This window comes from Alligator mississippiensis, chromosome 5 (genome assembly GCF_030867095.1).
Source record: "Alligator mississippiensis isolate rAllMis1 chromosome 5, rAllMis1, whole genome shotgun sequence".
NCBI classification, from domain to species: domain Eukaryota; kingdom Metazoa; phylum Chordata; order Crocodylia; family Alligatoridae; genus Alligator; species Alligator mississippiensis.
In genome coordinates this window covers 9,070,790-9,097,799 of record NC_081828.1, presented here as the reverse complement: position 1 = coordinate 9,097,799, position 27,010 = coordinate 9,070,790, and the positions used below count along the sequence as shown (strand labels likewise).

Genomic DNA, 27,010 nt, shown 5'->3' with positions numbered 1-27,010 from the left:
CTGAACCCCCTCATATTCATGATGTGAATGTTTAAACTTGCTTAGGACCTGTGGGACGTTCAAAAGTTATTTTGGCAAATTTATTCACAAAAAGAAGGGGATGTGATACCCATATCTACAGTTTTGCTGCCAGTACAGAAACAAAGCACAAAAATGACAAAAGAGAAACCCAAGTGTTCTGACTGCACGGTTGCTACTGAGCCGCCGAAACAGGGAAGCCTGTGGTTTCACAACATTGTCAAAGCAATGAAACACCTGTACTGGCAAGCCACGAAGAGCAGCTCAGCGACGCCAAAGCCTCTTAGAAGTAAGCTGCAATCTGCAAATTTGTCTCCAGGAGCCTAACCTGAAAAGATACAATATAGATTTGCCTCCAGGAGCCTAACCTGAAAAGATCAGAGATGAAAAGGGTATCTCACCACAATGCGGTACAAAATAAAGTCGGAATCAAACCACACTAACCACAAAATGTTCTAGCGCTTAGCCAATCCCAGTAAAAGTTGATCCAAATGTGGTCCTAAATTCCACTTAGATGCGAATAAATTTGAGCCGAAATTTGAGCAAGGTGTGCAGATCTTCGGGTTCTCATAGAAGTGTACTGCTGGGGGAACAAATAATCTAGAAGCTTTGCGAGTAGTGCACGACTGACGGCTTAGCTGATGTGCTCCAGGCATCATCTTTAAGGGTGTCTTTAGAAATTGCGCATAAGAAGTAACAAGGCTTGAGCGTGCTGTATTGGATTTTGTGAGTATACTCTGGTTATTCCTTCCTTCTTAAATAAACAAAAACTTGCTTCAAAGGTCTGCGTGTCTATCTCAAAATAAGGTATACCGCTCAACCCATTACGGGTACGACATCTGGGACCTGAAGGTGATATGCCAAAGGGTGCTTCTGTATTGTGCTCTGTATGAACACTGTCCTTGCTCACCCTACAAATGCTCTTGGTTGCACCAGACTTGTATGGAAATAGTTTTGGAATGTGTGGAAATACTGTAAATTAAGCGTTTAATTTATTTATTTCATTGAATAGCCTCCAACTATAGTATGCAGCATCTGCAAACGGGATGGCCATTCCAAAAATGACTGCCCAGAGGATTTTAAGAAAATTGATCTAAAACCACTACCACCAATGACAGAGAGATTTCGGGAAATACTTGATCTAGTGTGTAAGAGATGCTTTGGTAAGTACTCCGTTACTGTTGGGACAGTTAGGACTTTTTATTGTGCTACAAGTCGTAATTTCTATACAGCGAACTTCTGTTTCCATAAACGTAGGTAATAGCTCTGCTGATTTCAGCAGAAGGACATTAAGTTACATCCACATCCTTGAAAATAGAAATTACCCCGTGTTTGTATTTTCTTGTCATGCTGTTTGATTTCAGTAGAAATTCCAGTCTAGAATTTTATCCCAGAATAAGTTTGAGGAAGAACTTTCATCTCGAGTTTTTCACTGGTTTTGGAGATTAGTGGCTTGTGTTTGTAAGGCGTTCGCTCTGCTCCGTAAAGGTGCCTCAGTGTTTGCTTGATTCTGCTGTTTCTATTTAGGAAAAGTCCCCTCTGATTGGTTTTGTCTGAGTAATAGCAGCAGGCTCAAGCCCCAAAATAGAATGCTCTCAGCACTGACTAATACAAAAAGGTGCAGAAATACATTTTATTAACTATTCATAGAGAAATAGCGTTAGGAAATACTTCAGTCTGTGAAATGATGATACATTTGGTGTAAAAAAATTAGCAGAACATTACGTCATGTTTTTTCCCCTAGATGAATTATCACCTCCTTTATCTGAGCAACAAAACAGAGAACAGATTCTGGCAAGTTTGGAAAGATTTATTCGAAAGGAATATAATGGTATGTAATTAATATCAGGTACAATATACAATTTGCTGTTAAAATGCCAGTAGTCTGGAAAATATCACTGTGCTCCACCTTACTTATTTGTCCTGTTTAAGATTGAAATGTCTCTATTTGTTGTGTATCCATAAATAAACCTGCAGCTAGTTAAGCTTGATCTTGAGCTCTCTGCCCTTTTTCTTTTGCTTTCTAATGGTGCTAGCATGAAGGAGACCTGCGGTGGTGTAAATGATATAACAGTTGGCATCCTGACCTCAGCACAGGAGGCATGCAAGGCCAGGAAAAGTGCATGCTTGAACTATTAAAAAAAAGTATTTGTGTGTATTCAAAAACAGATCAATCAAAGCCAGCGCCGCATTGTATGATAATAAAACAATTCAGCGCGTGTCGAAATTAATATTTAATTAGCAAATCTCTAATGCACTGGGCTAACAAAAAATCACTTGTATTTTAATTCCTTATCTACTGCACGTACAAATTAATGTAATGTCCTAGCTTCCTCTGTTTATCTAAAAGGAAGTCTTGGAGGTATCCAGTAAAAACTAATTTTAAAGCCCCTTTAGCGTATTGCAGAAAATTGATTCCCAGCCTCCTGCCCCAGTGAAGCAAGTCACTATAATAAGCAGTTATTTAAAAAAAAAAAAAAAAAAAAAGTTAAACAAATGAGCAAAATCAGCAACTCTCCTGTGACACTTTCTATCTATTCTTTTGGCTAGACAAGGCTAGGCTTTGCTTATTTGGCTCTTCAAAAAATGGATTTGGATTCCGGGACAGTGACCTGGATATCTGCATGACTTTGGAAGGCCATGAAAATGCAGAGGTGAGAGGTTTTGTTGTTTTTTTTTAATGTTTCACCCCGTACAATGTATACTCTTAAAATGAAGACAGGTTTATGTTTCACTTCCTACTCAGGTAGGTAGGCTGTGAATTTACAGTGTGCCACCTACACTGCGGCAACACCCCACTGGAGCACTCTTTGGGCACATTAGGTGTGATGTCACTTATTCTGCTTTTTGCCTTGCACAGACGCTCACTTGCAGTGAGCATTAAAGGCTCACAAGGGGAATTAGTGCAGAGTGACCAGTGGCTTACTGTGCACTCTGTTGCTTGTGGGGACAAAGCTTTGCTCCATGAAATAAAGTATTTGGTATTAAGCTCGTTTGTTAGGATAGAATCTATAGTTAATAGCTCAGACTTTGCTACTTTTTTTTTTTCCCTAGAAACTAAATTGTAAAGAAATCATTGAAGGTTTGGCAAAAATCCTTAAGAAGCATCCAGGTATGTGGTTTAAGTGTGTTTTGCATGGTGATTACAGGTATTTATTTGTACATTTAATATTTATGGGCATGTTTTATGTACTGAAGTCTTGCCTCTTCAGGTTTAAGAAACATCTTGCCTATAACAACAGCCAAAGTGCCTATAGTAAAATTTGAACACCGACGGAGCGGCTTAGAGGGAGACATCAGTTTATACAATACACTGGTGAGTATCAGTTTCCGTAAAGACAAATCGTACTCTTTTTTGGGTTGTTCTATACAGACAGTAAACTAAGAAGTCTAAACAGTTAAAGGGACTCAGAAGTTAACTGGGGCAGTATTTCTGAGTCGGAAGCGATAATGATGTATCATTGTTTTAAATATTTTAATCAACTAGGTCCAAATTCTCAGCCCAGCTCCTAGCTCAACTAGCTAGGCAGAAATGGAGCTGTTATTGCTGTATTCCCCATGGTCCTTTTGCCAGCACGATCCCTGTGTGGCTCCCAAGTTCCTGACTTGCATCATACTGCTGTTCCTTTTAAAGCCTCTGCATGAGCAGAGGTGGGGACAGGATCTGTCCTAGAGTGATGTCACGTTTGAACTGATTACTCTGCTGGTATTTTCAGGTGATACGTTTTACTAAATGCTGGTCTAAATTTAGCCTTCAGTTGTGTTTATGCAACCCCTGTGGAATGATGCATGAGTCTTAAGTGAGCAGAGACTCCACTGCACTCAAAATTTGGCTCCTTACAATCCTTGTGTCTGAATTGCAAACTAAACTGAGAATTATTTTCTAACTCTTGTCTGACTCCTTTTTTTCCAGGCACAGCACAACACAAGAATGCTGGCTACATACGCAGCTATTGATCCTAGAGTACAATACTTGGGTTATACAATGAAAGTTTTTGCTAAGGTAATAGCAAATGAAAACATGGCTCTTATTCCTGTTTGTATGAAACTATGCTCCCTGCTAGACGGTCCGTGTCCTGAAAAAACTCACGTGTGCTAGTGCCTAAGAAAACAAGCAGAACCTTTCTTAAGCTGCTGATGTCCTGAGTGGCCACGTATATTGACATAGTCAAGTCTTAGAAACAAATTCTGACCCCAGAAATGTATGTTATTTCCTTTGAAGCCAGTCATGTTACAAACACATATTCCAGTGTAGAAGCTGGCCTTTAATGCCTTCTGCTGGCTGGTTAACTGTTTTTGTTTCTTGGAAAGCTGATATTCCAAAAAAGTCATTTCTTGAGCTCAAGCCAGTTGCAATTACAGAAAGCTTAACAAGTTGTGGCTCAGAATGCACTAATGCATCCAGCTGATAAATTTTACAGCTAAAGAAAGCTGCTTGTTTCTCTCTCTCGTAATCTTGTAATGAAGCATAATAGTAACTGTTCTGTGCAGTGAGATTTTTGGAAATAAACAGTAAATGATTTGGTACACAGCCAGCTCATTATTATTATTCTCCACCACCATTTAATTGGCTCTATTAATGTATTTTAATGGAAACACTAATGGGATATATATTTTATTACTGGTATAAAGCTGTACTGCAGTATCAGCAGCTACTGTGCTGTATTCCAGTGGGGTACCATAAAATCTGCTTCTGACTTCGCTCCAGAATGTGTTCCAGGATCCACTGTATTTTACCGGTATCAATAATGAATTTCCCAAGAGGGACTGGACAGTCTAGTTACATTTTTAGAAGACCCCATGATTGGTGGGGGGAGATTCCTGACTTCCTTTGGCTAGGATTTTCCTCTAGTGGCCTTCTACAAATCACTTGGAACATTTTAACTAAGTGTTTCTGTCTATAAAAACTGGGAGAAAAGTTTTGATATATTAATAAACAAAATATTTAGATTAGGATTGTCCAACTTCTAGGCAGCTGGGGGTCGCAAACCTGGGGTCCCAGCCCTAGGGGTCACTCACCATGTAGGTGGCACCCACCCCGTAGCCCCAATCTCATACATAGCCACTCTCCCTGCTGTGTGGGCACAGCTCTCCTCCTCCTCTGTTCCTCCCCAGGGCAGCACAGGCAGCCCAGCTCCATGCTGCTGCAGAAGTAACACCCCCTCCCACCTGCATATGGTGCCCACCTGCTGTGCAAGCAACCCACATCTTTTCTTGGCTACTGAGCAGCATGGCCCCCTTCTCTGCTGCATGCACAGCTTGAGTACGCCAAACCTTTCCTGCTGCTCTTCCCTGCTCCCCAAGAGTAGAGGCAAGAAGTAGAAGCTGGAGGAGGGAAGGGAAACCCAAAGAACCCTGCTGCTGGGGCAGGGAGTGGTGCCAGGGTGGAAGCCCATGAGCCATATGCTAACCTTTCAGGGTACTGCATACAGCCTGCAGACCACCAGTTTAGACGGTCCTGTCTTAGATTCATGTTACAGATATTGCTGTGGTAATTGCTAGGAGTGCACTGACAAAGGCTTAATTTTTTTTTGGCCAATACCAATGACCGATTATTAACCAGCCATATTGGCCGATACTGACCTGATTGCCGATATGCAGCCCAGCAGCTTGGAGAGTAGCATCCAGCTGGTCTGTGAGGAAGGAAGGGCATGGAGGGGGCACATTGAGGCCCCCATGGTGAGGGAGGGAGTGGGGCTGAGGCAGGAGCAGGCACTGCCCAGCTCAGGCAGAGCATGGGAAGGAGCTGTGGGTGGCTTATCTGGAAGGGGCAGAGGGCATGGCTCCCACTGCTGCATGCACCCCAGAGAAGGCATGAGGGACATGTTTCCCCCTGGATTTGAGTACAGGGAAGGGCAGGCTGCCCGCTGCAGGCTCGGGTCCAGGGGCTGTGCTGGCCTCTTCCCAGCAGGGGCTGGGTTGGGGCTGCACTTGGGGTGGGCAGTGGTGCTGCAAAGGTGGGCTACAGCCACCCCAAAATTTGCTGTAGCCACCCCATAGTGCCGCCCCCCCGCCCCCCCCCCCCCCCCCCCCCAGCGCCACTGCTGCCTGCCCTAAGTGCAGCCCCAGCTCAGACCCACTACCAGGAAGAGGCCAGTGCAGCCCCTGGTCCCGAGTGAGCAGCCTGCCCTCACCCCATGCACAAATCCAGGGGGCACCTGCCCCCCATGCCTTCCCATACAGCAGCAGGAGCTGCCCCGCAGATAAGCCACCCATGGCTCCATCCTGTGCCCTGCCTTGGCTGGGCAGCACCTGCCCTTGCCCCTTTTCCAAACCCAGCTCCACTCCCTCCCTCACTGTGGGGACCTCAGTGTGCACCCCCTGCCACCTGTTCCCCCCCCACAGACTTAACAGCTGGACGCTGATCTCCATGCTGCCAGGCTTCACTCCTAGCCGCGTGCATGCTGCAGCTGCACACGTGCACTGAGCATTTATCAGTGATGTTATGGACCACGTCAGCCAGAAAAACCGGTTGCCAATTATGTTAATTTTCCTTTTATCAGTGTCGATACGGTATGGACCGATGTATCAGTGCACCTCTAGTAAGTGCATTAACGTGTGTACACTTTTATATCAAAGTAAACTGCCAATAAGTTATTTTGTATCCTAGCCAGGGGGAAAGAGTTTAAGAGTCCATGCATTTGCCCTGCATTTCCTAATGTTGGAGGCCATTGTTAGCACTTGAGTTCAGATATTAGTAGCAAGAAATACTGCTGCTGTTTTTTTATAGCAGACTTAAAAAAAAATATCTTCCATTTTGGTACCAGTTACTACATAATCAAAAGTTTGGGTTTTTAAATACAATTACAAATATTTATATTTTTAAAAATGTCTTGAAAGTAACGATAGGATATTAAATATGGTGATTTTAACTGAATGTCCTTATCTGTACTATTAATAACACTAAGTTTGATATTCTTCAAGTTTGAATGTGGTAGTTCCCTTTGTTTAAGGTTTGCTTTTTGTATTTCACACAGACTGAAAAAGGAGAGTAAGCTTCTGGTTTCATCTCTTGGGATGTTATGCCCTTGCCCAGGGCTGTCCAATGTCCAACTTCTAAACCCCTGGGGGCTGCACCACAGGCACCACCCAGACACTGCCCCATGCTACACTGCACACAAGTGCACCTCCCTCCTCCCTGCTGCACCATGCGGATGCGATTTCTCCCCTAGTCCCTATCTCTCTTCTCCCCCTTCCCTCTCCCTAGGGTATAGGGAGAAAGCTGCAGCCAGAGTGGGGAGCCTAGAGACAGCCCGGGAGAATAGCAGCCAGGTGAGAGCCTGAGGCTGCAGATGAACAGTTCATAGGTCACAAAGCCTGCCAGTTGGATAGCCCTACCTTAGCCTAATGCTGTGAAGTATAAGCTGAAATGATACTAGAAAATCATTTCATATAAAAAAAAAAAATTCATTACAGTTAAAAACAAAAACCAAAAAACAAATCCCCTCCCCCCCCCCCCCCCCCCCATGAAATGTGAAAAAAATCCCAAAACCATCTCTGTTAGCATAAATTCAGGAAAACTGTTTTTATAATGCTGAAATTGTGAATGTAAATAGACTTATCTGTTAGAAACTGTGCAGAACTTGAGAGAACATTTATAAAAATTTTGTACCTTAGTACTGGGAAGACCATCTCCATGAGATCATAGCAGGTTTATGGATTGGTCAGATCTTATTCCTGGACTTCTTGACAGCTATCACAGGATGTGTAGACGTGTACTTTTTTAGACTTTGTGGAGTAGTTATGAAGCATTTTTTTTTGCTAATGCTTAAGTCTTTGTTCAGTGCCATAGTTATTATTAAATATCTGGTGGCTTAATTTTTATTCAGTAAATCCTTTAAAATATGTTTTTTTCAGCGCTGTGACATCGGAGATGCGTCGAGGGGAAGTTTGTCTTCATATGCCTATATTCTTATGGTGTTGTACTTTCTACAACAAAGAAACCCACCAGTTATCCCAGTTCTTCAGGAGGTAGGTTTTTGGGGAAGCAGTAATGGAAGAAATTATATTCCCTTTTCTAAATGAAATACAAGATCCCCTGGTCCTGTGGGTTAGAGCAGGGGTGCTCAGCTTCTGGCCCATGGGCCAGATCTTGCTCCCAGAGCTGTCATCTATCCCCACAGGTCCAAAAATTTGGCAGTAGGGGAGCAGTGGCTGCTCCCATGCTGCCAAATTTCTGGACCCGTGGGAAGTCGCAGGGGCCAGATAGCATGGCCCTGTGCACTAGATCAGGTGTGCAGGATGGCACAGGGCACAATCTGGGCACACAGGACTAGTGTGGGTGGTGCCAGGGCCTGATCTCAGTGGACAGGGCCCAATCTTGGGGTGCAGAGGCAGACAAAGGCAGTGTGGAGCTTGATCCAGGCCCAATCCTGCCACTTGAGGCCCAAACAGCTTGCTTACAGACCAGCCCCAATACTTATCTTGCCTATGGACTGAAGGTTGAGCACCACTGGGTTACCAAGACAATTGAAAATGCTGGGTTGCTTTTCATCATCTTTTTCCTAAATTCTACTTTGTAGTATAAATCAGATTTATTGAGAAAACTGCAGGAAAACCAGGAGTGTATATTGTATCTAGTTTGTGCTGTTGCATTCACGGTCTTGGGGTTTGGTTATAGGGAAAAGGAAAGGAATCAGTCAGAAAGGATGCATGGTGATATAATTAGGAGCTGGGAGCTCGACATCCCTGGGTTCCAAGTCCAGCTCTGCCATTGATTTGCTGTATAGCTTCAGGCAATTTAAGTGCTTTGACTCAACTTCTTATCTGTCAAAGAAGGGAGAAGTTTACCTGCCTTCCTGATGAGATGCTGACAAAAGAATTAACTGGAAAATATTTATGCAGCACTTTGTAATTAGTGTTTTCTAAGTGCTGAGAATTGTTCTAATAAAATAATATATATATACCTCCATTGCACCTCAAGTTGGAATGAACTACACTAACGCAAACACCTTCCTTTCCTTGCATGTAATCTAGTTCTGAGAATTATCCCTGCCTGCCTTTTCTCTTCACTGCATGCAAAAGTTTGAGCTACTCCAGTTGATTCTGGAGACAGCTGTTGCCTGGCTACTTCTTGGAGTGCATTTAAGTTGCAGTCAGATCTTTTCCTCCATATAAATGAAATTATGTTCAAAATAAGTAGGTCTGCTATGGTCTGCTTAACTTGAATTTTAGTGAAGAGGGAGCAGCAGCTGGTTGCAACCAGATGGAATGACTTTTTGCATTTCTTCATAGTCATAAAGAAAAGAAAAGTAAAATACCAAAATATTTGATATAGGAGTAGGATTGCCTGCATTCAGGTATATTCAAATGGCATCGGAATATTTTCTTTGTGCTTCCATGTAAACATATCAAACTACAGCTGAAATAAAAACCTGTTTTGAAATGTATCTTAATGAGCTGTTTTACAACTGGTTTACATTTACTTGAACCCAAGGTGCCACTGACTAATGGAAATGTAACTGTTCTTCTATTCTGCAGATATTTGATGGAAAACAGATTCCACAGAGAATGGTTGATGGGTGGAATGCCTTTTTCTTTGATGACATGGAAGAACTGGTAATATTCTAATTCCAAAGTATTCACTAAATCATCAGTCTTGTCTACATGGGGAAGTTTTGCCAGCTACGCTAGTACAAGTTTACTAGTATAGTTAAGTTGTTATAATTATTTTAACATAACTTTCCATTATTCTGAAATAAATGGCTTTGGGGAGGGGCAGGTTTAGCTTAAACGCCTTCCAGAGTGACAAGCTGAACAAGGAGAGAACTCTATTCCACCAGCATAAGAGTGCAGCACTGGGAGTTAAATCATTATAACTACAGAGGTTAAAATTGACACCTTAATTTATATAGTTGTAACTGTCCCATGTAGACAAGTTCCTACTTAAGATATAGCTTAGGGGCGGGAAAGTACTTTGTTGGTTGTACCTGTATAAACTGTGTCTTAAATTGCATGTAGAAAAAGCGTTTGCCTTCTCTTGGAAAGAACACTGAATCACTAGGAGAACTCTGGTTAGGGTTGCTGCGATTCTACACTGAAGAATTTGACTTCAAGGAATATGTGATCAGCATTCGGCAGAAGAAACTATTAACCACCTTTGAGAAACAGTGGACCTCCAAATGCATTGCCATTGAAGGTACTTTATTGGATTTCTGTTCTGTTACCTAGCAAGAGAAGAACACAGTTGTTTAAGGGATCTCTTCTGGTGATGCACTGGATCTTATGGCAAACCCTGGTTAATGCTTCTGAGAATTCAGTTTGCCAGTACACACATGGGACAATAGACTCCTAACTTTAAATATAACTGTAACCCAAAATTATCTTCTCCCACCTATGCTATGAGTATACTTACCATAGGACTGTCAACATGGAAATATATTCATAAAATGCAAGAGAATTTTGCATTGTAACATTTTATGAACTCCTACATATTTGTTCTCCTTTTTACAGATCCTTTTGACTTGAATCATAATCTTGGCGCTGGAGTCTCCAGAAAAAGTAAGATCTCAATGCCTGCTGCTGAACTTGTACTCAGCAATTTTTACAGCAAGGTGCCTTTCTGTTTTCCAATGATTTTGTCCTTTCTTCAACAGTGACCAATTTCATAATGAAGGCATTTATCAATGGGCGAAAACTGTTTGGTACCCCATTTTATCCAGCAGTGGGAAGAGAAGCTGTAAGTTCACATAGTTTGTTGTACAGAACTTGTACATGTTTTCCTTTCTCTGTCCATCAAAATGGGGCATTCAGAGCAAACTGTTGTACTTTCCTGCTCACTTTCATAGCAATAAGACATACAATGAGATTAATAATATATACAACTCAACATAAGGCTAAATACCAAGCAAAGTATAGTAGTGGAAGCAGAATTACAGTCCTGTAGGCATTTTCATCATTCTTGGAAAGTGGACTATATTTGTATCAGGGACCTTGTGAAAGCAGGTGTTACCTTGGCAGCATCCCAGGAACACTTGAGTTGTGATACAATTTAAATTTAAATCTATTTGAGAAGAGCGGGAAGTTAGTATTGTCTGTATTTTATTTGATTAAAACTCCAGAGCTGGGGTTAGTATGGAGGAGTCCTTTTATATGCCCATCTGAACCCAACTGCCTCTGCTTATAAATGCATATTCCAGTATTGGGAGTCAGTGCAGGTCATCTCTCAGAGTATAAACAGATGCCGTGGAGTTTCACTGGCATTTACAGGGACCATTGTCCAAAGAGGTCAGGCCCCTGCTGCTTCTGAGACTTTGGGGACCCAGTCCTGCAGGACAGTAACCCTGGGTGCCACACCCTAACTTGGGGCACATCTCTGCAAGAATGGAAGTGCAAGTGGGTTGGCAGCAAGATAGGTGTGCCAGGGGAATTCCCAGCACCTACAATAAGCAATCAGATGTCCTCCTCTTTGGCCCCTTCTACACGTTACAGGTATCACACAATCAGTTAATTATGCATTTACCTTGAGACCAGCTACACATGCAAAGTATCTATCATGCCATAAAAAGCTCTAACCAGGTATGAAGTTAGACCTTGAAAATGTGTACTAACTTTATAGCTGGTTACTATCAAGCTTTAATTTGCAGCAGCAGGGTCATTCCTGTGGTTGGGAGCCCTGACAGCTGACACGGCTCCCAGTCACACGGGAGAATTGTGCCCAGTCAGGACTGGGAGTCCCACAGCTGAGCGGACTTAGCCCCAGCAGCTGCTGACTGTTACAATACTAGAACTAGGGAGCAGCACTCTGCATGTGCCGGGACCGAGAGTCCCGCAGCTCCAGATGCTGGGTTCCTGCTGCGTGCCTCCTGGTGCCAGGGCCCAGCTGGGTCACAGCAGCCCACGGGGGTGCTACTGCAGTTTCCCAGCCTCAGGGGTTTCATGCAACTCCAAGGCTGGAAGATCGTGGCAGCTGCGTCTCCCAGCCCCAAGAATGCATTGGGCACCACCACAGCTGAAGCTCCCAGCTATGGGAGCTTGCTTCTTGCTAGTATATTGGGACCATTGCACCCCCCTGCACGAGCAATAAGGCATGATGGGATCTAATGTGCAATGCCCTCTGCCATGCATTTGTGGCATGGTAGGAGACATGATTGCATGGATCATGTATTAGATCTCATTGCACCTTTACCTGCACATGTAGAGGGACCCTACAAGGCATCACAAATTGTGACAGCCTTTGGTTACAACAACATTTTTAGGCACTTGGAGTGCAACAGGGGGCTAGGAAGTCTGTATGATTGTAACTTGTGCCACCACAAAAAATGTTATGGCAGCACAAGAGTACTGTTTGTCTGCACCCTCAAAGAAAGGAATACAGGACATCCAGGAGTGAAAGTCTGGAGATGCCACTGCCCTTTCAGTCTTTGAAGGAGTCTTTCCTGCTCTTCACCATCTGTTTTAAGTTAGTAAATTAATCCATTTTCCAGTGTGATAGTCTTATGCTTTTCTTCAGGAATACTTCTTTGACTCCAAAGTGTTGACAGATGGGGAGCTGGCACCTAATGATAGATGCTGCCGTGTCTGTGGAAAAATTGGTCACTACATGAAAGACTGCCCAAAAAGGAGGAGGTGGGTAAACTATGCAAAACTGTTGTTTGAAATTAAAATATATTTAATCCAGACAGTCCTACGTAGTCAACAGAGGTTTTATGATGTGGCAATTTAATACCGATAAGAAAAAATTGCATTACAGAGAAAATAAGAATTTTTTGTATCTCTCTGCTTCCAGGTCTACATCTAAACATGCCACTTTGCAGTGTTTCCTCAAAGGAGTGTTCCCACATATGCGCACACATCAAATGAGCAAGATATGTGCCAACAACATTCTTGAATTATCTGCTCTTAATTACATGCTGTTGTATAGCCTTTGTTAGTAATTATTTTTGTTGTTTAGATCAGGGATATCAAAGATACGGTCTGTAGAGCAGATCTGGCCCACAGAGCCCTATCCAGGTCACATGTTGCCTGTGAGTTTTGAACTAGACCTACATGCAACACGTGGCATGCCTTGGCCCTGCATGCCACATGTGGTGTACAGAGCCAATCCAAGGCACGTGCTGCACGGAGTGTGGGGCCAGTCTGTGGGCCGCATCCAGACCATGGACTAGTCCCATGCCACTCATCCAGCCTGCCTGCCCTTATGAGTTTGTCCTCAGTTTAGATTATAACCTTTGAGATGGAGCCATGTCTTACTACTGGCTTTTATAGCACACGACTTATAAATAGTAATAGTGGATTATATATTTTGACTATGTTTAAAAAGAAGCAAAGCATAGGAAAAGAGTTTTATTCAGTTCTTCACTTCTGTTCCAGTTTGGCAAACCTTCTCCCTAGCTTCCTCCAACAGTTAGCATTTGAAAGAACGTTACTTTTTCATTCTGCATTAGTCTGTGCTTTTACATGCGAGGCCCAGGTTGCTAACCTAGCCTTACAGAGAAGTCATACCTATGCTGTACCTCATCCTTTACCTAACAAAGGGGATAAACAAATGTATATTTGGAGTTTCAAAAGGGAAGTTGCTGTTACAGACAGCAGCTGTTAATCTATAACAGTTATGTGTACACAAGCCTATAGTAATATAGATGTAGCAAACCTGCTCCAATGTTAACCCTGCTTCATCCAGGATTTAAGTTTGAACAATTTAACCCATGTGCATGCATCTGAGTATAACAATGCTGTGAACTCCCAACCAGCAACAGCTCCCTCCCCCAATCTGAAACTGCTCTAAGTGTACATTTATCTAGTAAGCTCATTAACTTGTCTCAAACCATTCTTCCTTAACAAGAAAAAAGTTGAGGTAGTTTTTTCTTGAGGCTCTGAGGTGGTCGTGTTCCAGTACATCTAGTGTGTGTGTTACCACTTCATTTGACATAGGAATTACAGAACTGTTCAGAGATCTTTTCTTTTTTGGCACCACCATTAATGAACTTTATTGTGCAGGCTGAAGAAAAAGGAGAATGAGAAAGATGATGAAAAAGAAGTGAAAGAAGATGATAGGGAAATGAGAGAGAAGAGATGTTTCATCTGTGGGGATGTGGGACATGTTAGAAGAGATTGTCCTGAACTTAAACAAACTCGACAGAGAAATAACAGCGTACCAGGTAAAAGTAGTCTTGCGCGTGATTGTTATTACTGGATAATTCTGAGGCCCTTTGCTTTGACAGCCTTCATTGCCATCTTTAATTTGCAGAACATGATGTTCGCTGTCCTTGTAAGCATAAACGTGTTCCTAAGTACCCTCTTTCACTAAAAGGGATGTTGCCTCTTGAAGAGTTTTTGAATGGGTGAGTGCAAAAAGGTGTGTTCAAGTCATCTTTCCATTCTTTTGATCCTGGACAAGTTGGGGGATTAGTTTGGATCCCAAGATGACTTCACCTCAAGAATAGTCACCTTGTGGGCAGAGGATCACCAGAATGCAGAACTGAAGTCTAAAAGCATAAGCACATACTGGGTCAGACGAGCGGTCAATCTAATCCAGTAGCCTGTCTCCAGCAGTGGCAGGAGTGGATGCTTTATAACAGTGGTGTTCAACCTCCAGTCCGCAGGCCTAATCCAGCCCATGGAGTTGTCATCCAGCCTGTGAGGCTTGCACCAGGTCTGCAAATTTGTTGGTTAGGGAGCAGTAGCAACATTAATTGCTCCCAGAGCTGTGGCAATTAATGGTGCCACCAGTCTGCCACCACCAAATTTCCAGGCCTGTGGGGAGCCCTGCAGTCCAAACAACATGGCCCTGGCGTGCCAGATTGCACAGCTGCCCAGTTTCTCTGCCGCTGGATCCAGTGTGTGGGGTTGTGCTGGCAGGACAGATCACACTCACCAACCGGCCCTGCGCACTGACCCCATGCTGGATCTGGCCAGAAGAGTGACCCTACACATGGTATCCAGCCCATGGACTCTCCCCGTGCCATTGATCTGGCCCATGGGGCCAGAGAGGTTGAATACCAGTGCTTTAGAGGTAGAATATTTAACCAAGTATATCTAGAGTTATCTATCCTGTATTCGTTACCCTCCCTGGCATCCATGATTGGTTTAGACATACCAAAGAATACATCTCTGACTGTTCTTTTTTAATAGCTATTAATAGATCTGTTGTCCATGAATTTGTCTAGTCCCTTTTTGACCCTCGCTATACTGTCTGCTCCTACAACCTCTGGTGGTTATGAATTCCACAAGGTAACTGCACTGATTAAAAAGTTACTTTCTTGTTCTAAACCTGTCTCCTACTAATTTCAGTGGGAGCACCCTAGTTCTAGTATTCTGGGATTTGGTGACTAACAGTTCCCTGTTCATTTTGTCCACCCACTTCATGGTTTTGTAGACCTCTATCCATATATACCACCTCAGCTTTCAGCTTTCCAGGTTGAAGAGTTGCAGCCTTTTTAGTCTGTCCTGGTATGGCAACTACCCCATAACCCTGATCGTTTCCATTTTATTTTGAATTCTCTTCTTAATGATTCTCAACATGTTATTGGATTTTTGGTCACCTCTGTACCTTTTGCAGATGTTTTTAGAGAGCAGTCTACACTGACTCCAAGGTCTCTTTCTTGAGTCTTAACAGCTAGTTCAGAATCCAGCATCGTGGATGTATTCTCAAAGTTATTTTTCTCCGTGTGTATTACCTTGCCCTTGTCAATATTTGAAATTCTTCTCCCTTTTTTTTGCCTGCTCGCTTAGCTTGGTGAGATCTTTCTGCAGCTTCTTTCTGTCAGTTTGAGATTTGACTACCTGGAATAATTCAGTAATGCAAGCTACTGGTACACTCATATCGCATCACAATACTACACCAGGTTACACCATCCACTTCTGGTGGATGTGTGAAGTTGGCTGTGACAGCCATGCCACCTCAGAATTCCTTTCTGTAACTGCAATCTCATCTGTTTCGTGCCACCTGATCGATGGAAAACAGCCAGAACAGGGATGAGGATATAAGTTCTTGTTCATTGAGCCCTACAGAGAAATAGACAGCAGATGGCACACTCTGTTACATTCAGTGGCCACAAGGAGAAGGTGTTTTAGCTAAAACTAAGCTTTATTTGCCTTACTATACAAATAAAATTCCTTTTATGTTGCTTACCCTTGTCCATACTGAAGTACTTTGCAACTGAAAGTGGATTTTGACAGTCAAGGTCAGAGATCTTTCACTGAGAGAGATCAGTGGCGCCTGGATCCAGAATTTTGGATGATAGTCTCTCAGAATTATAAGGATCTTCGTTGCATCTATTCCTCAGTGATAAAGTGCTGCTTCTCATTGTCAAGAGTTGTATTAAGGCCACAAGCATTGGATCCCCAGGCACAGTCTAGTGGTTGGAGAGGGTGCAATAGCAGTAAAGATGTGAGAAAATAGCATGCTATGGGTGTTAGGACTTCAAGTGGTTAAGATCACAAAGTCCCTTGGAACTGTGTGGAGACAGATAACGATAATGATCTGGAAAAGTGGAGTAAGGTGTCTTTGGGAGGAAGTGATTAAAAATATAACTATTAAAGCGGGAAAGGGGGATATGCTTGAACTGACATATTAATATATTTGAACTTTATTTAGGGTTATTACAATGCTGCTTTTTATACATCAGATATCATAGACTGATATTGATGTTAACTGAATTATACTATTTATGAACCCACTTAAAATATCTCTTGGGAAGATCTTCTCTCCTTGTCTCTCTTTGGAATTGTAACATGCTCAGTCACATACTTGGGGTGGTGCAGACACTAAGGCACATGGTTGACAGCTCAGAGGCCTCAAGTTCAAGGTCATAGCAGGCAAGGTTCTTTGGGTAAATCTGATATCTTTTATTACTCAAATAGTTTGAAAAATTCTTCTTAGCAAGCTTTTGGGCACAAATACCCTTCGTCAGGTTGAGGAAGCATCTGCAGATGGTCTGTGCTCTTCCTGGATGGAGTGGTAAAGCAGCCAGTGGAAGAAAGCCACTCAGTTAAAATGTAAATTAAGGTGATCAGTAGGTGAGAGATAGGCGAGTTGCAGGGAAATGAGTGTAGCTGTAGTCAGAGGATGAGACACAGGAGGGTGGAAGGGAAGGGAATGAGAATAGCTGGTAAAAAGTGGAGGGTTTACATGGGGAGTCGCATGTTAGGCAGGTTGGATCTATGACACATGACACACAGTATCTATATTTAGTCCACGAATTTTTGTATCCAGTAGGTTGATGAAGTGAAATTCATAGGTTTGTCTGTGAAAGGTATTTTGTAAATTCCCTTTGAGGACTAGAACTGAGAGATTGGAGAGAGAGTGATTGTCCTGTGAGAAATGTGCCCCCACAGGTTATTGGGTATTGAGTCTTTGATAGATTTTTGGTGTGCGTTCATTCTGGTGCGCAGTTGTTGTATGGTTTCTCCTACATACTTTCCATCAGGGCATTTTGGTGCAGGTCATAGCAGAAGCGCTCACAGTGCAGCCTGTCAGATTCCAGCGAATATGTGATTTCTGCTAAATACTTTGTCACACAAGGACATGAAAAAAAGAAAGTCTCATACTGTGAATAATAGAGATCTTGTTTTTTTAGCAGGCCAGAAAAACAACACTAATTTTAATGTCAGGAGCAGTCACTGTTGTAATGGAACGTTTCCCGCTCTGTGCTACTTCGTACCTCCCTGATTCGTGAAGGTGCTGCTGCATAATGCAAAAATTATTTAAGTAGAGAGACTGTTTAGAAAGAGGAGGGGTCTTTGCCTGCAGTTGCTGAGGAAGGACTGAACCTTGATAGTTCAAAATTTCGGAATGAGGCAAGCTGAGCAGGTGTTAAATAAAAAGTGATTGAAATAACTATAGTTGTATAATTGCCATAACGAATAACTTCCTTTAAAATCACTTCAGAAAGAAACAAAGTCTGGTTTCAAAGTATTCTATTTTACTCCGCATTTGGGAATTTTATAAATAACTGTCTTAAATTGCCTGATTAGTATATAAAATAATAGTAATAAAAATCATGGTAGTAATAAATACAACGATAATGATCACGCAAAATGCTTCATAAACATTAACAAAGTCTCCATCCCTGTGGGGTAGTTTAATCTAATCCGATAAAGACTCAAGGCTTTGGCTAAAATTTTCAAAAGTTCGGTAACTTAGCCTTGATTCTAATTTCAGAAGTGATTTAGGTACCTAGGTAACTGTAAGTTGAGAGGAGTTAGGATTCCTGTGAACATAGGATGTAGGATCATAAATGATAAAAAAAATACTTTAAAAAATATTTTCCTTTTCTTTTTTTTTTGTGAAAATTGTCCTACCGTTGGTAATGCGGGTAACACCCGACTGTTTCTAGTGGTGGGCACTGATTTAGATGGGACTCCCATGTCTGCCGGCTGAGAGAGCCTTGCCTCTGCTGCAATTCACGCTGATCAAAGCAAAGTGCAATTTCTCATTATGCTTCATCCATTGCTGACACTTGTCAATGGAGAGGAGTTTTGCTCCTCTGTGTAGGACTAATGACATTAAATTATTTGTCCAAACCACATGGCGAGTTTAGATTAGAACTCGGGTGTTTCAGGCTCCCAGGCATATATGCTCAGTCTCCTATAATATTATTTCCTATAATTTATATTCAGATGTCTTTTTCTGATACTTTCTTTAGGTGCTCAGTTGGTCCGAAGCCTGGTGAATCCACAGCTCGTGGCTGGGTCGGTTCAACAAGTGGAACGACCCTTACGCACTAGACAACCGTCAGAATGTGTAAGTTTTAATTAGTTTGATAGTTTTGAAATAAAAGCTTTTTACCTGTAACAGTCAGCAAACCTGGTCTGTGCTACTAGAATGTAATATGCTGTTCTGGGTAATTAAGGACAATACTGCCCTTAACACTACATTACTGATTAGTGAAATGATTTGGGTTGCCAAGGAATGTTGCTTGGAGACCACGTATAGTCTCTCAAAATGGAAACTTTATGGACAAGATTCATTCTGTGCATGAAGCAGTTCTCAAAGACCATCATTATTATGAGTCAGGATACCCCAAGAGGCTGAGCTTTGAGCACTGTGCCTAGTTCTCATGATAATGAGAACTTAAGAAATGCATGTAGAAAAAACTGAAACTGAAGTTCAGCTCAACTCTGCTGTACAAAAGACTGTAGTTTGGGGAGGATTATGATTCTCTCTCTGTCCCTAGCTTAGGAAATTGGAGAGTCTGCTGCAGGGGGTGACCGTCAAAGATAGGGGAAGCAGAAGGGGAAAAGAGTCTTTTCATGGAAAAACCAGGACGCTGGTATTTCCCACCTATGGTGTGACCAAAGTGGAGAAAGTCCCGTATATTAAAGAAAAAAGTTTCCCCAACTTGTTTGTAAAAATTGTCTCATTACTATACAGCTAGATAAACAGCTTAACTTCCCCCAAGTGAAGTTTGTTATCCAGAAGTATTTAACTAGTCTCAGCTTCTGGCATTAAGGAACTCCTTAGGTACAATACAGCAGAAATTCATTGATTTTGAACTAATTGTCTGCTATTTGAATCGACAAGTAAGCAAACACACAGGCATGAAAGCTGCTGCACCATAACTAGACTTTATGTAGTTACTTTGAGAACTGTAAATTTTAGATATAGAGTGTAATATTTTGTTAATTCATTAGCAGTTGTCCTGCAGAATATTGTAAAGATGATGCAGTCCTGTTACTGTGCTGCTTCACGAGTGATCTGCTATTACGGGTGGGTTTGAGGTTGGAAGCAAGTTCTCAATTGCTACTTTTAAACTTGTATTTAATCTGTTAAACTAGTAATTGTCTCTGCCAGTTGTCTATTCTTGCATTTTCTTCCTAATTTGATGCCCCTTACACAGTGATATTTAATGCAGCAGCAGGGACCAGTCCCAGCTTTGCCCATAGAAAGTCACCAGGCCTGTCACCACGAAGAGCCATTCTACGGACCGCCAGTGTGAAAGAGACACCCAGGATTGGGAAAGAATTAAGAGAAGGGCTAGTCCCTCTGGCTAATAAAGGGAAGTACTTGCCAATCTAGGCCTAGGGAGAAGCAGCCAAAGGGGCCTGACAAGTTGTGCAGATACTTTGTGAAGAACGGAAGCAGCAAAGCTGGGAAGCTCTCTCACCAGCCAGCCTAATTCATGAAATATTCCTTTTCCTAGTGGCAGCAGCTAGCAGCTCTCCCACCTGTCTCTTACCCCCGTATGTTGCCGGAGTAGGGATGAGTGTGGAAAGCAAGAGACTGGGCTGCTGCCAATGGTGTAACTTTGCTACGCTCTGAACCTCTGTCTCATATCAGGAAGTAAAGGATGAGACTGGGTCCTCTGAGTTTCAATTTCTAATTCAATAGGTTAAATACATTGTTTAAAAGTATTGAAAGGCAGCTCTGGAAACTCCCAGAGAAGTGCACCAAGCAGTGAGAACCACTCTTGCAATGTAGCCTGAGGAGGTTGGGGTTGGGGAGATTGTAACCACTCTTGCAATCTAGCCTGTTGGGGTTTCGTGAGAATGAATTATATTGTGCAACTCATGGCAGGAGAAATGGGAAGGCTAAGAATCAGAACCATATATTTGCAGAGCCTCAGTAGCCTGGGGCTGTTGCTTGTTTGATACGATGTTTTTGATGGAGGGATGTGCTATGTACAGTTACGGGCCAAATTATCTGCTGGAGAAAATGGGAATCGGTGCAGTTGCCTGTTAACACCAGCAGCGACTTTAGCTCTGCCCATCTCCTGAGCTCAGGGGGTTAACGTGTGTGTTGTGGAGCCCTCTGCCCTCTGATGTGAGGATCTTATGCATAGGCTTCTTGTTAAAGAGAAACACCATGACATAGCTAGTAAACTAATCAGAAATACATACTTTTTTTTCCCCTCCAGTCTGATTCGCATCAGTCATCTTACTCTCCACAGCCTCAGCAATTTACACAGACTTCCTCTCAGCCAGCCTCCATTAACCAGACTCAACCACAGGCAATATCCCAGTCTAAGCACGTTCCGCAGCCACAGCAGGGCGCACAGCCACCCCATCAGGTCCAGCTGCCTTTGTTTAACTTTCCCCAATCTCCCCCAGGTCAGTATTCTACCTTGCATAACCTGGGACTGCTTCAGATGCACCACCACCACCACCACCACCAAATTCAGCTCCCCAACACTTCATGGCCTATTCACGGGCCCGTTATTCACTCTGCACCGGGTAACCCTCCTCATTCTGCAAATGTTCCATTTTCTGTGAGGTCTGGCAGCGGCAACACCACAAATAACCAGAGCAGTGTAAGCTTGAATGATCCCAGTATCATCTTTGCACAGCCTGCTGCCAGGCCCATGGGAATCCCCAGCACTTCTCATGAGGGACACTGGCACAACCCTGTGACTCCAAACTCTCTGGTGAACAATGGCACTGTGGGGAATTCAGGTAACTCTTCTCTCTTGTATCAAACATCTCAGACGTTGTGTACAAATGCTAAGTGTTCTAGAACCAGTTAACTCTTTTAAAACTATTTTAACAACCCTCCCCCCAAACTCCAAAACCTGAGGCTTAAGAAACTGAGTGACATACACGGGCTGTACTGTGACTTGGCAATATCATTTAAAGTGTTTTCCAGGAAAATTTACACGAGTTTGTATTGGCTGTTTGTTAAGCATTGGTAGATCGTGCCATCAGCAGCTCTGGGAAATGCTGGCACTTTCCACTGGGAAATTCAGTAACATATTAGTTTGGCAGAATAAAGTGAACCTTTCACGTCAGTGCAAAAAAATGCATTTGAGTGCAACAGTAGGGCTGAGGATTCAAGCACTCGATTCAGGGCATTCCAATACATTTCTTCAACCTTGACCATCATTCCAACTCTTTATTTTCAGATCTGGTCTCTATTCATGCTGTCTGTATCATTTGTAAACTACATTACACAGATACCCTTAACGTTCTTGTAACATCATTGTATGGCCAACAGTCAATTTGCCACCGGGGAAAAGGGACAGTAGGAGGTGTGGGTGTTTACCACGTGCTGCCCACAGGAAGTGGTAGCCACATCACTTTCAGTGAAGACAAAGATACTGCCTTTTATCACACACTTGCCATGGGTAAGAGCAACTGGTGGGAACAATTGACATATACAGTAAACATCCACCCCCTTCATCCCACAGTAGGTATGTTGTGTGTCCATTCCCTCAGGTTGTAAAATCAAGCACTTAAAAGTTAGAAAATGCCAGAATTAAGATTGTGCAATTGTAGTATGCCCCCTTTGTGCATCATGATACAGACTTTAATTACACTTTCCTTCCACAGGCCCACTGCATCGTTCCGTGCAAAGAATAGAGGACGTTTTTCCTTTCCTTCTAGATTTTTCTATGATACCCACTGCTGTGGGGTCTGACTCCTTCATAAACACTCATTAATTTTTGTAACACCTCAGCAAGGTTATGGTGGTGATATCCCCATATTAAAGATGAGGAACTTGCACATTGAGAGATTAAGATAAAAAGTTTCCACTAATTTTAGGTGCCCAACTTGAGATACCTTGGGCTTTAGTTTTCAGAGTACTTGGGATTACATGGCACTTAGTATATTTGAAAAATAGCTCATATTGACTTCATTTGCAGCTGTGAGCAATCAGTACTTCTACAAATCACAGCCCAAGGACTTAAGTTGGACATTAAAAATGAAGGACAGACCATTAGTAGCCGCTTCTGAGAAGTTTGGCAAGTAACCCTACTACCATCAGACATAATATCTAATAGACAAGGATAGATTCTAGTTTTCCAAGGCAGCATGTAGCTTTTTAACAATACGACCATCTTTTCTTTTGCTACAGTCACTATACATTTTCCATCTTCTGCAGCAAATTAGACCAGGGTTTTACAGATGAGCATCACTTTTACATTCTGGATCATACAGAAGATCCAACCTATGTATTGAATAAAGTGTGTTTGGGGTGGGGCGCGGGGTAGTATGTTACCATGATGCATATGTACATGGGGGGCAGGGGTGTTTTATGGTTATGGGATCAACACTCTGGTATTTCATATCTTTTGAGTGCTTGGCTTTGTAACCTTACTAGTGTTCTCTTAAAATATTAATTTTCCTAGTTATTCTTATTATTTAAAAAATAATCCAACGTGACATCTAAATAACAGAAATCATAGAAAATTAGGGTTAGTAGGGACCTCAGAAGGTCATCCATCTAGTCCAACTTCCTGCTCAAAGCAGGACCCATCCCCCAACTAGATCATTCCAGCCAGAGCTCTGTTGAGCCAGGCCTTAAAAACCTCCAAGGATGGAGATTTCACCACCTTCTAGCTAACCTATTCTAGTGCTTCGCCACCCTCCTAGTGATTAGTTTTCGTAATATCTAACCTAAACTTCCCTTGCTGCAACTCGAGCTCATTGCTCCATGTTCTGCCATCTGCCCCCACTGAGAACAGTCCAGCTCCGTCCTCTTTGCAACCCCCCTGAAGGGAGATGAAGGCTGCTATTCACTCCCTCTCGGTCTTCTCTTTAGACTAAAGAAGCCCAGTTCCCTCAGCCTCTCCTCACAAGTTGTCCCCCAGCCCCTGAACCATTTTCATTGCCTTGTGCTGGACTCTCTCCAATTTGTCCACATCCTTTCTGTAGTAGGGGACCCAAAACTGGACACAGTGCTCCAGATGTGGCCTCAACAATGCAGAATAAGAGGGGGTTAATTACTCCCTTGATCTGCCAGCAATGTTCCTACTAATACATTCCTCCAGTTCATTAACATAGACAGTCACTTTATATCAGAGGTGTCAAACTCATCTGGCCCCCCAGATTCTTGAGGGTTTTAGTGGGCACAGATGCATGCACCTGTCTCACCGCAAGTTTTAGCCCTTCTGCGATTTCCCCTCCAACACTCCTTTGTCCCAGGACTCTCTTGTCGCCATCCATGGGTCCTTTTCTTAGTCCCATTGCCTTTGCAAGTCCAGTCCCTGTTTGCAGTCCTCGTGGTTCTCATTCTAGTCCAAGTTGTTCTGCTGAGGCAGTCCTGTTTTCCTTTCCAAACTTGCTATGCAAGACGCAGTTTTTCCTATGTTATTTATCTTCCTCCTCAGTTTTGCAGTTTGTGAAATCCTCATCTTATTTGTGCTTCCCATCCAACACAACTGATTCCAGTCCCAGAGTCTTTCCCAGCCAGCCCTAGCCTTCCTCTCCCTCTTTCAATGTCTGCCCAGCCAAAACATGCAACTTCCTGTAGCCCTTAATGAACCTGAGCAACACTGTTCTCAAATGACAATTAATTATGTAAGTTGCTTAATCCAGAGCTATTTGGAAATGGGATTTTTTTAACGTATTGTAAAAGCAGAACCTAAGATATAAAACATGAGCAAGACTAGTCTAAACAGTGGTATGTGTAAAAAAGCATTTTGCTTGCAATAGTGAGAACCGTATGAGAGTTGGCTCCTGCATTGTGGGCCTTGCCTAGTTTTATAACAGTGGAAGCCAAACAGGCTTTTCAAGAGGTGGTTCAACGCAGTTACTTTTTAATGACTAACATCAAATTAGAATAAAGATGCCTCATCTTTATATTTTTAAAGGATAGAATATTGCACAGCCTTCTAGAATTGGAAGGCATACACAAAGAGACCAGATTTAATAATAAGCACTAAGCATTAATTTTTGGAATACCCTGACTTCTGGGTGCTTGATTTCTCATCTTTCATGCTTCAGTAATACTAGGGTTGTGAACTGACTAGCATACATGTTGTTGTATAGTTACTTGAGGGTCTTTTTTATATTTATAGATAGAAATATATGTTAAGTTGGTATGAAAATGTATGAAGTGTCTTAAATGTTCAGGAATTAGTACAATTCCACTCATAACACTTCGTACAGATCTGTTGCGGTCCTGCAATACAATGATTGCCCCCAAATCAGTGGACTTCGGTGATAATTGAAAACCTCTGTCAGATCAGATGTTAACATTGTTGAGAACTTGCACCCTGTGTCGTTAGAGTTGCACATTTCTTCTTGCACTGACTGGGATCTTCTGTCACGGCTCTAAGGGCTGATTCATCTTCTGGCACCAACAAGCTAATTGTACTACATTTAAGCAGTGAAGTCATTCAGGTCACAAACAGTCATTTTATTTTAAATATAACGGTTTTATTAAGAATCTAACTTTCTGAAGCTAGCTGCTTTTGGTCCCCGACATTTACTTGTTGACGTGTAAGTTGTATTATGTGATTTACTGTTTAATTATTTCAACTTGCAATATGCTTTTCCCTTTCAATTGAAAAATAGATCAGGGTTTCCAAGGACAGTTTGGTAAAATGAACCCTCCTTCTGTCCCTTGGGACCATGGGACCCCTACCCATTTTCCTCTCCTCCGAGGAGCGTGGCCTTACAATATGCCTCAGAACTACATGCAGCAGGGAAATGCCAGCTATCCACCGAACAAACCTTTCTACCCTCAAGGTACTAGAACAAGTAAATGAATCAACAGCTCATACAACATGTCTGCTGAAGCTATATGTCTCTTTACTGTTTGAATACCATAGAGGCCAATGAATTACTGTTCAAAAGCTCAGGCTCTTTGGAACCCTAAGTTTGAATCCCAGCAGAGTTGCATCAATACTTCCTCTTCCCTTGGTAGATAAGGGAAGTCCATGCAGAGGTCTTTTAAAATTAAACCCTAAAATCCTCCTTGCACTGCATGGACATTTCATGGCGCTTCCTGAAACAGTAGGAGGTTTGGCCCCGTTTTCCTTGATCACTGATCTCCATGCTTATACACATACGGCTCTTTCACTGCTGCTCTCCCATACTATCACCCACTGAAATACACGTGGCTTTAAAGTGATTTTTTGTATGACTATGGCAAGACCCTGTAGCTATTTCTCTCGTAAGTAATCCTAACCAATTGTGATCATCTTTCATACAACTTCAGGGAGCTACTTGTAAGTAAAGCTTACAAGATCAGGCACTTAAGAGCCCAGTCATTCAATATGTTGTCACGCTCAGCTCCTACTGGTTTCAGTGGAAGTTGAGGGCGTGCAGCACTTTGTGGGGTTGGTCTCTGGGTCACAAATGGCTTGATCTAAATCCCATTGAAGTCAGTGGGGCAATGATCTTTCATGCCAATAGGAATTTGGATTGTACCCCAGAATCTGCTCAAAAGGACCCAGACACCATAGTGCTGGGGCAACTTTTATAAACCCAGATAGAATCCTTAGCATTAAAAGCACTGTATATAAAGCCAGTTACTTTTTCACTTGCATCCATTGAATGAGGTGAGATTTCCAGGTGAGACCCACATTTTCTACTCTTCAAATTATTTATTTTATTGTATTTTAAAAGAAGTCAGATGCACTGGTGTGAAAATAAAGATGCATTTTGATTCTGTGGGATTTTTACCAGCTGGATTAAAGCAGCATTATATTTTATATATACATAAGAGTAACACAACTGGAATCTCTTGTCACTCAAGTAGATGCTTGTGTTCATAAATGTATAATTCAGTGAATATAGCCAAGCACTTTGAAGTACATCTTATTTGCTGAAGTAATTGTAATCCATTTTCTTTTAGCTGGTCCACTGATGCAGAGTAACCAGCGGTTCTCGCTTCTGTCTCAAGGACACCCACACTTGAATATGAATTACATTCAACAGAAAAAGTGAAATGTAATGGGAGGGGGGAGAAAAATCAGGTTCTGATTTTAAAATCTTACCACATGCAACATGTTTAGATAAAAGATTATTTAAGACTGTTTTTAAACTGTATCATTTGTACATAGATATGATCTATAGTTTTTACTAGTATCACAAAACTGAGTGATACAAATTTCATCTATTTTATTACCCTATTTTTAAGGGGAATTGTGTTTTTGTTTTATCTTGATAAACTGTAAAGAGAGAGAATTTTTAAAATTAAGTTCTTTATTTTCTATTAGCTGTATTCATACTTTGGTTGCTTCAGACTTTATATATATTGTTCTAAAAAAATAAAATTAGAAAGGGATTTCATGTGTTTTAAAATTTGTCACTTCTATTCTTTGCAGAACTATGTAGTGCCAAAAAAACTTTTTAAAACAAAAAATAAAACAAAACCGCAACACAA

The 27,010-nt window shown here is 42.1% G+C and overlaps 1 protein-coding gene across 19 annotated transcripts in view; it reads left to right on the top strand.

The window, feature by feature from the left end:
* The window catches only part of TUT4 (terminal uridylyl transferase 4), a 90,133-nt gene extending 63,123 nt beyond the window's left edge, over positions 1-27,010 (top strand). For 14 of the 19 annotated variants that reach the window (XM_014598656.3, XM_019479215.2, XM_019479216.2 and 11 more), the window contains 17 exons: positions 1,031-1,181; positions 1,763-1,849; positions 2,569-2,672; positions 3,073-3,130; positions 3,231-3,334; positions 3,932-4,021; positions 7,876-7,989; positions 9,499-9,576; positions 9,979-10,156; positions 10,471-10,518; positions 10,614-10,696; positions 12,470-12,585; positions 13,957-14,117; positions 18,606-18,703; positions 20,817-21,351; positions 25,195-25,368; positions 26,480-27,010. In XM_014598656.3, the coding sequence (XP_014454142.2) occupies positions 1,031-1,181; positions 1,763-1,849; positions 2,569-2,672; positions 3,073-3,130; positions 3,231-3,334; positions 3,932-4,021; positions 7,876-7,989; positions 9,499-9,576; positions 9,979-10,156; positions 10,471-10,518; positions 10,614-10,696; positions 12,470-12,585; positions 13,957-14,117; positions 18,606-18,703; positions 20,817-21,351; positions 25,195-25,368; positions 26,480-26,571 (2,271 nt within the window). In that variant the 3' untranslated portion in view covers positions 26,572-27,010. The other 5 variants (XM_059727833.1, XM_059727834.1, XM_019479217.2 and 2 more) reach the window with 5 other exon arrangements.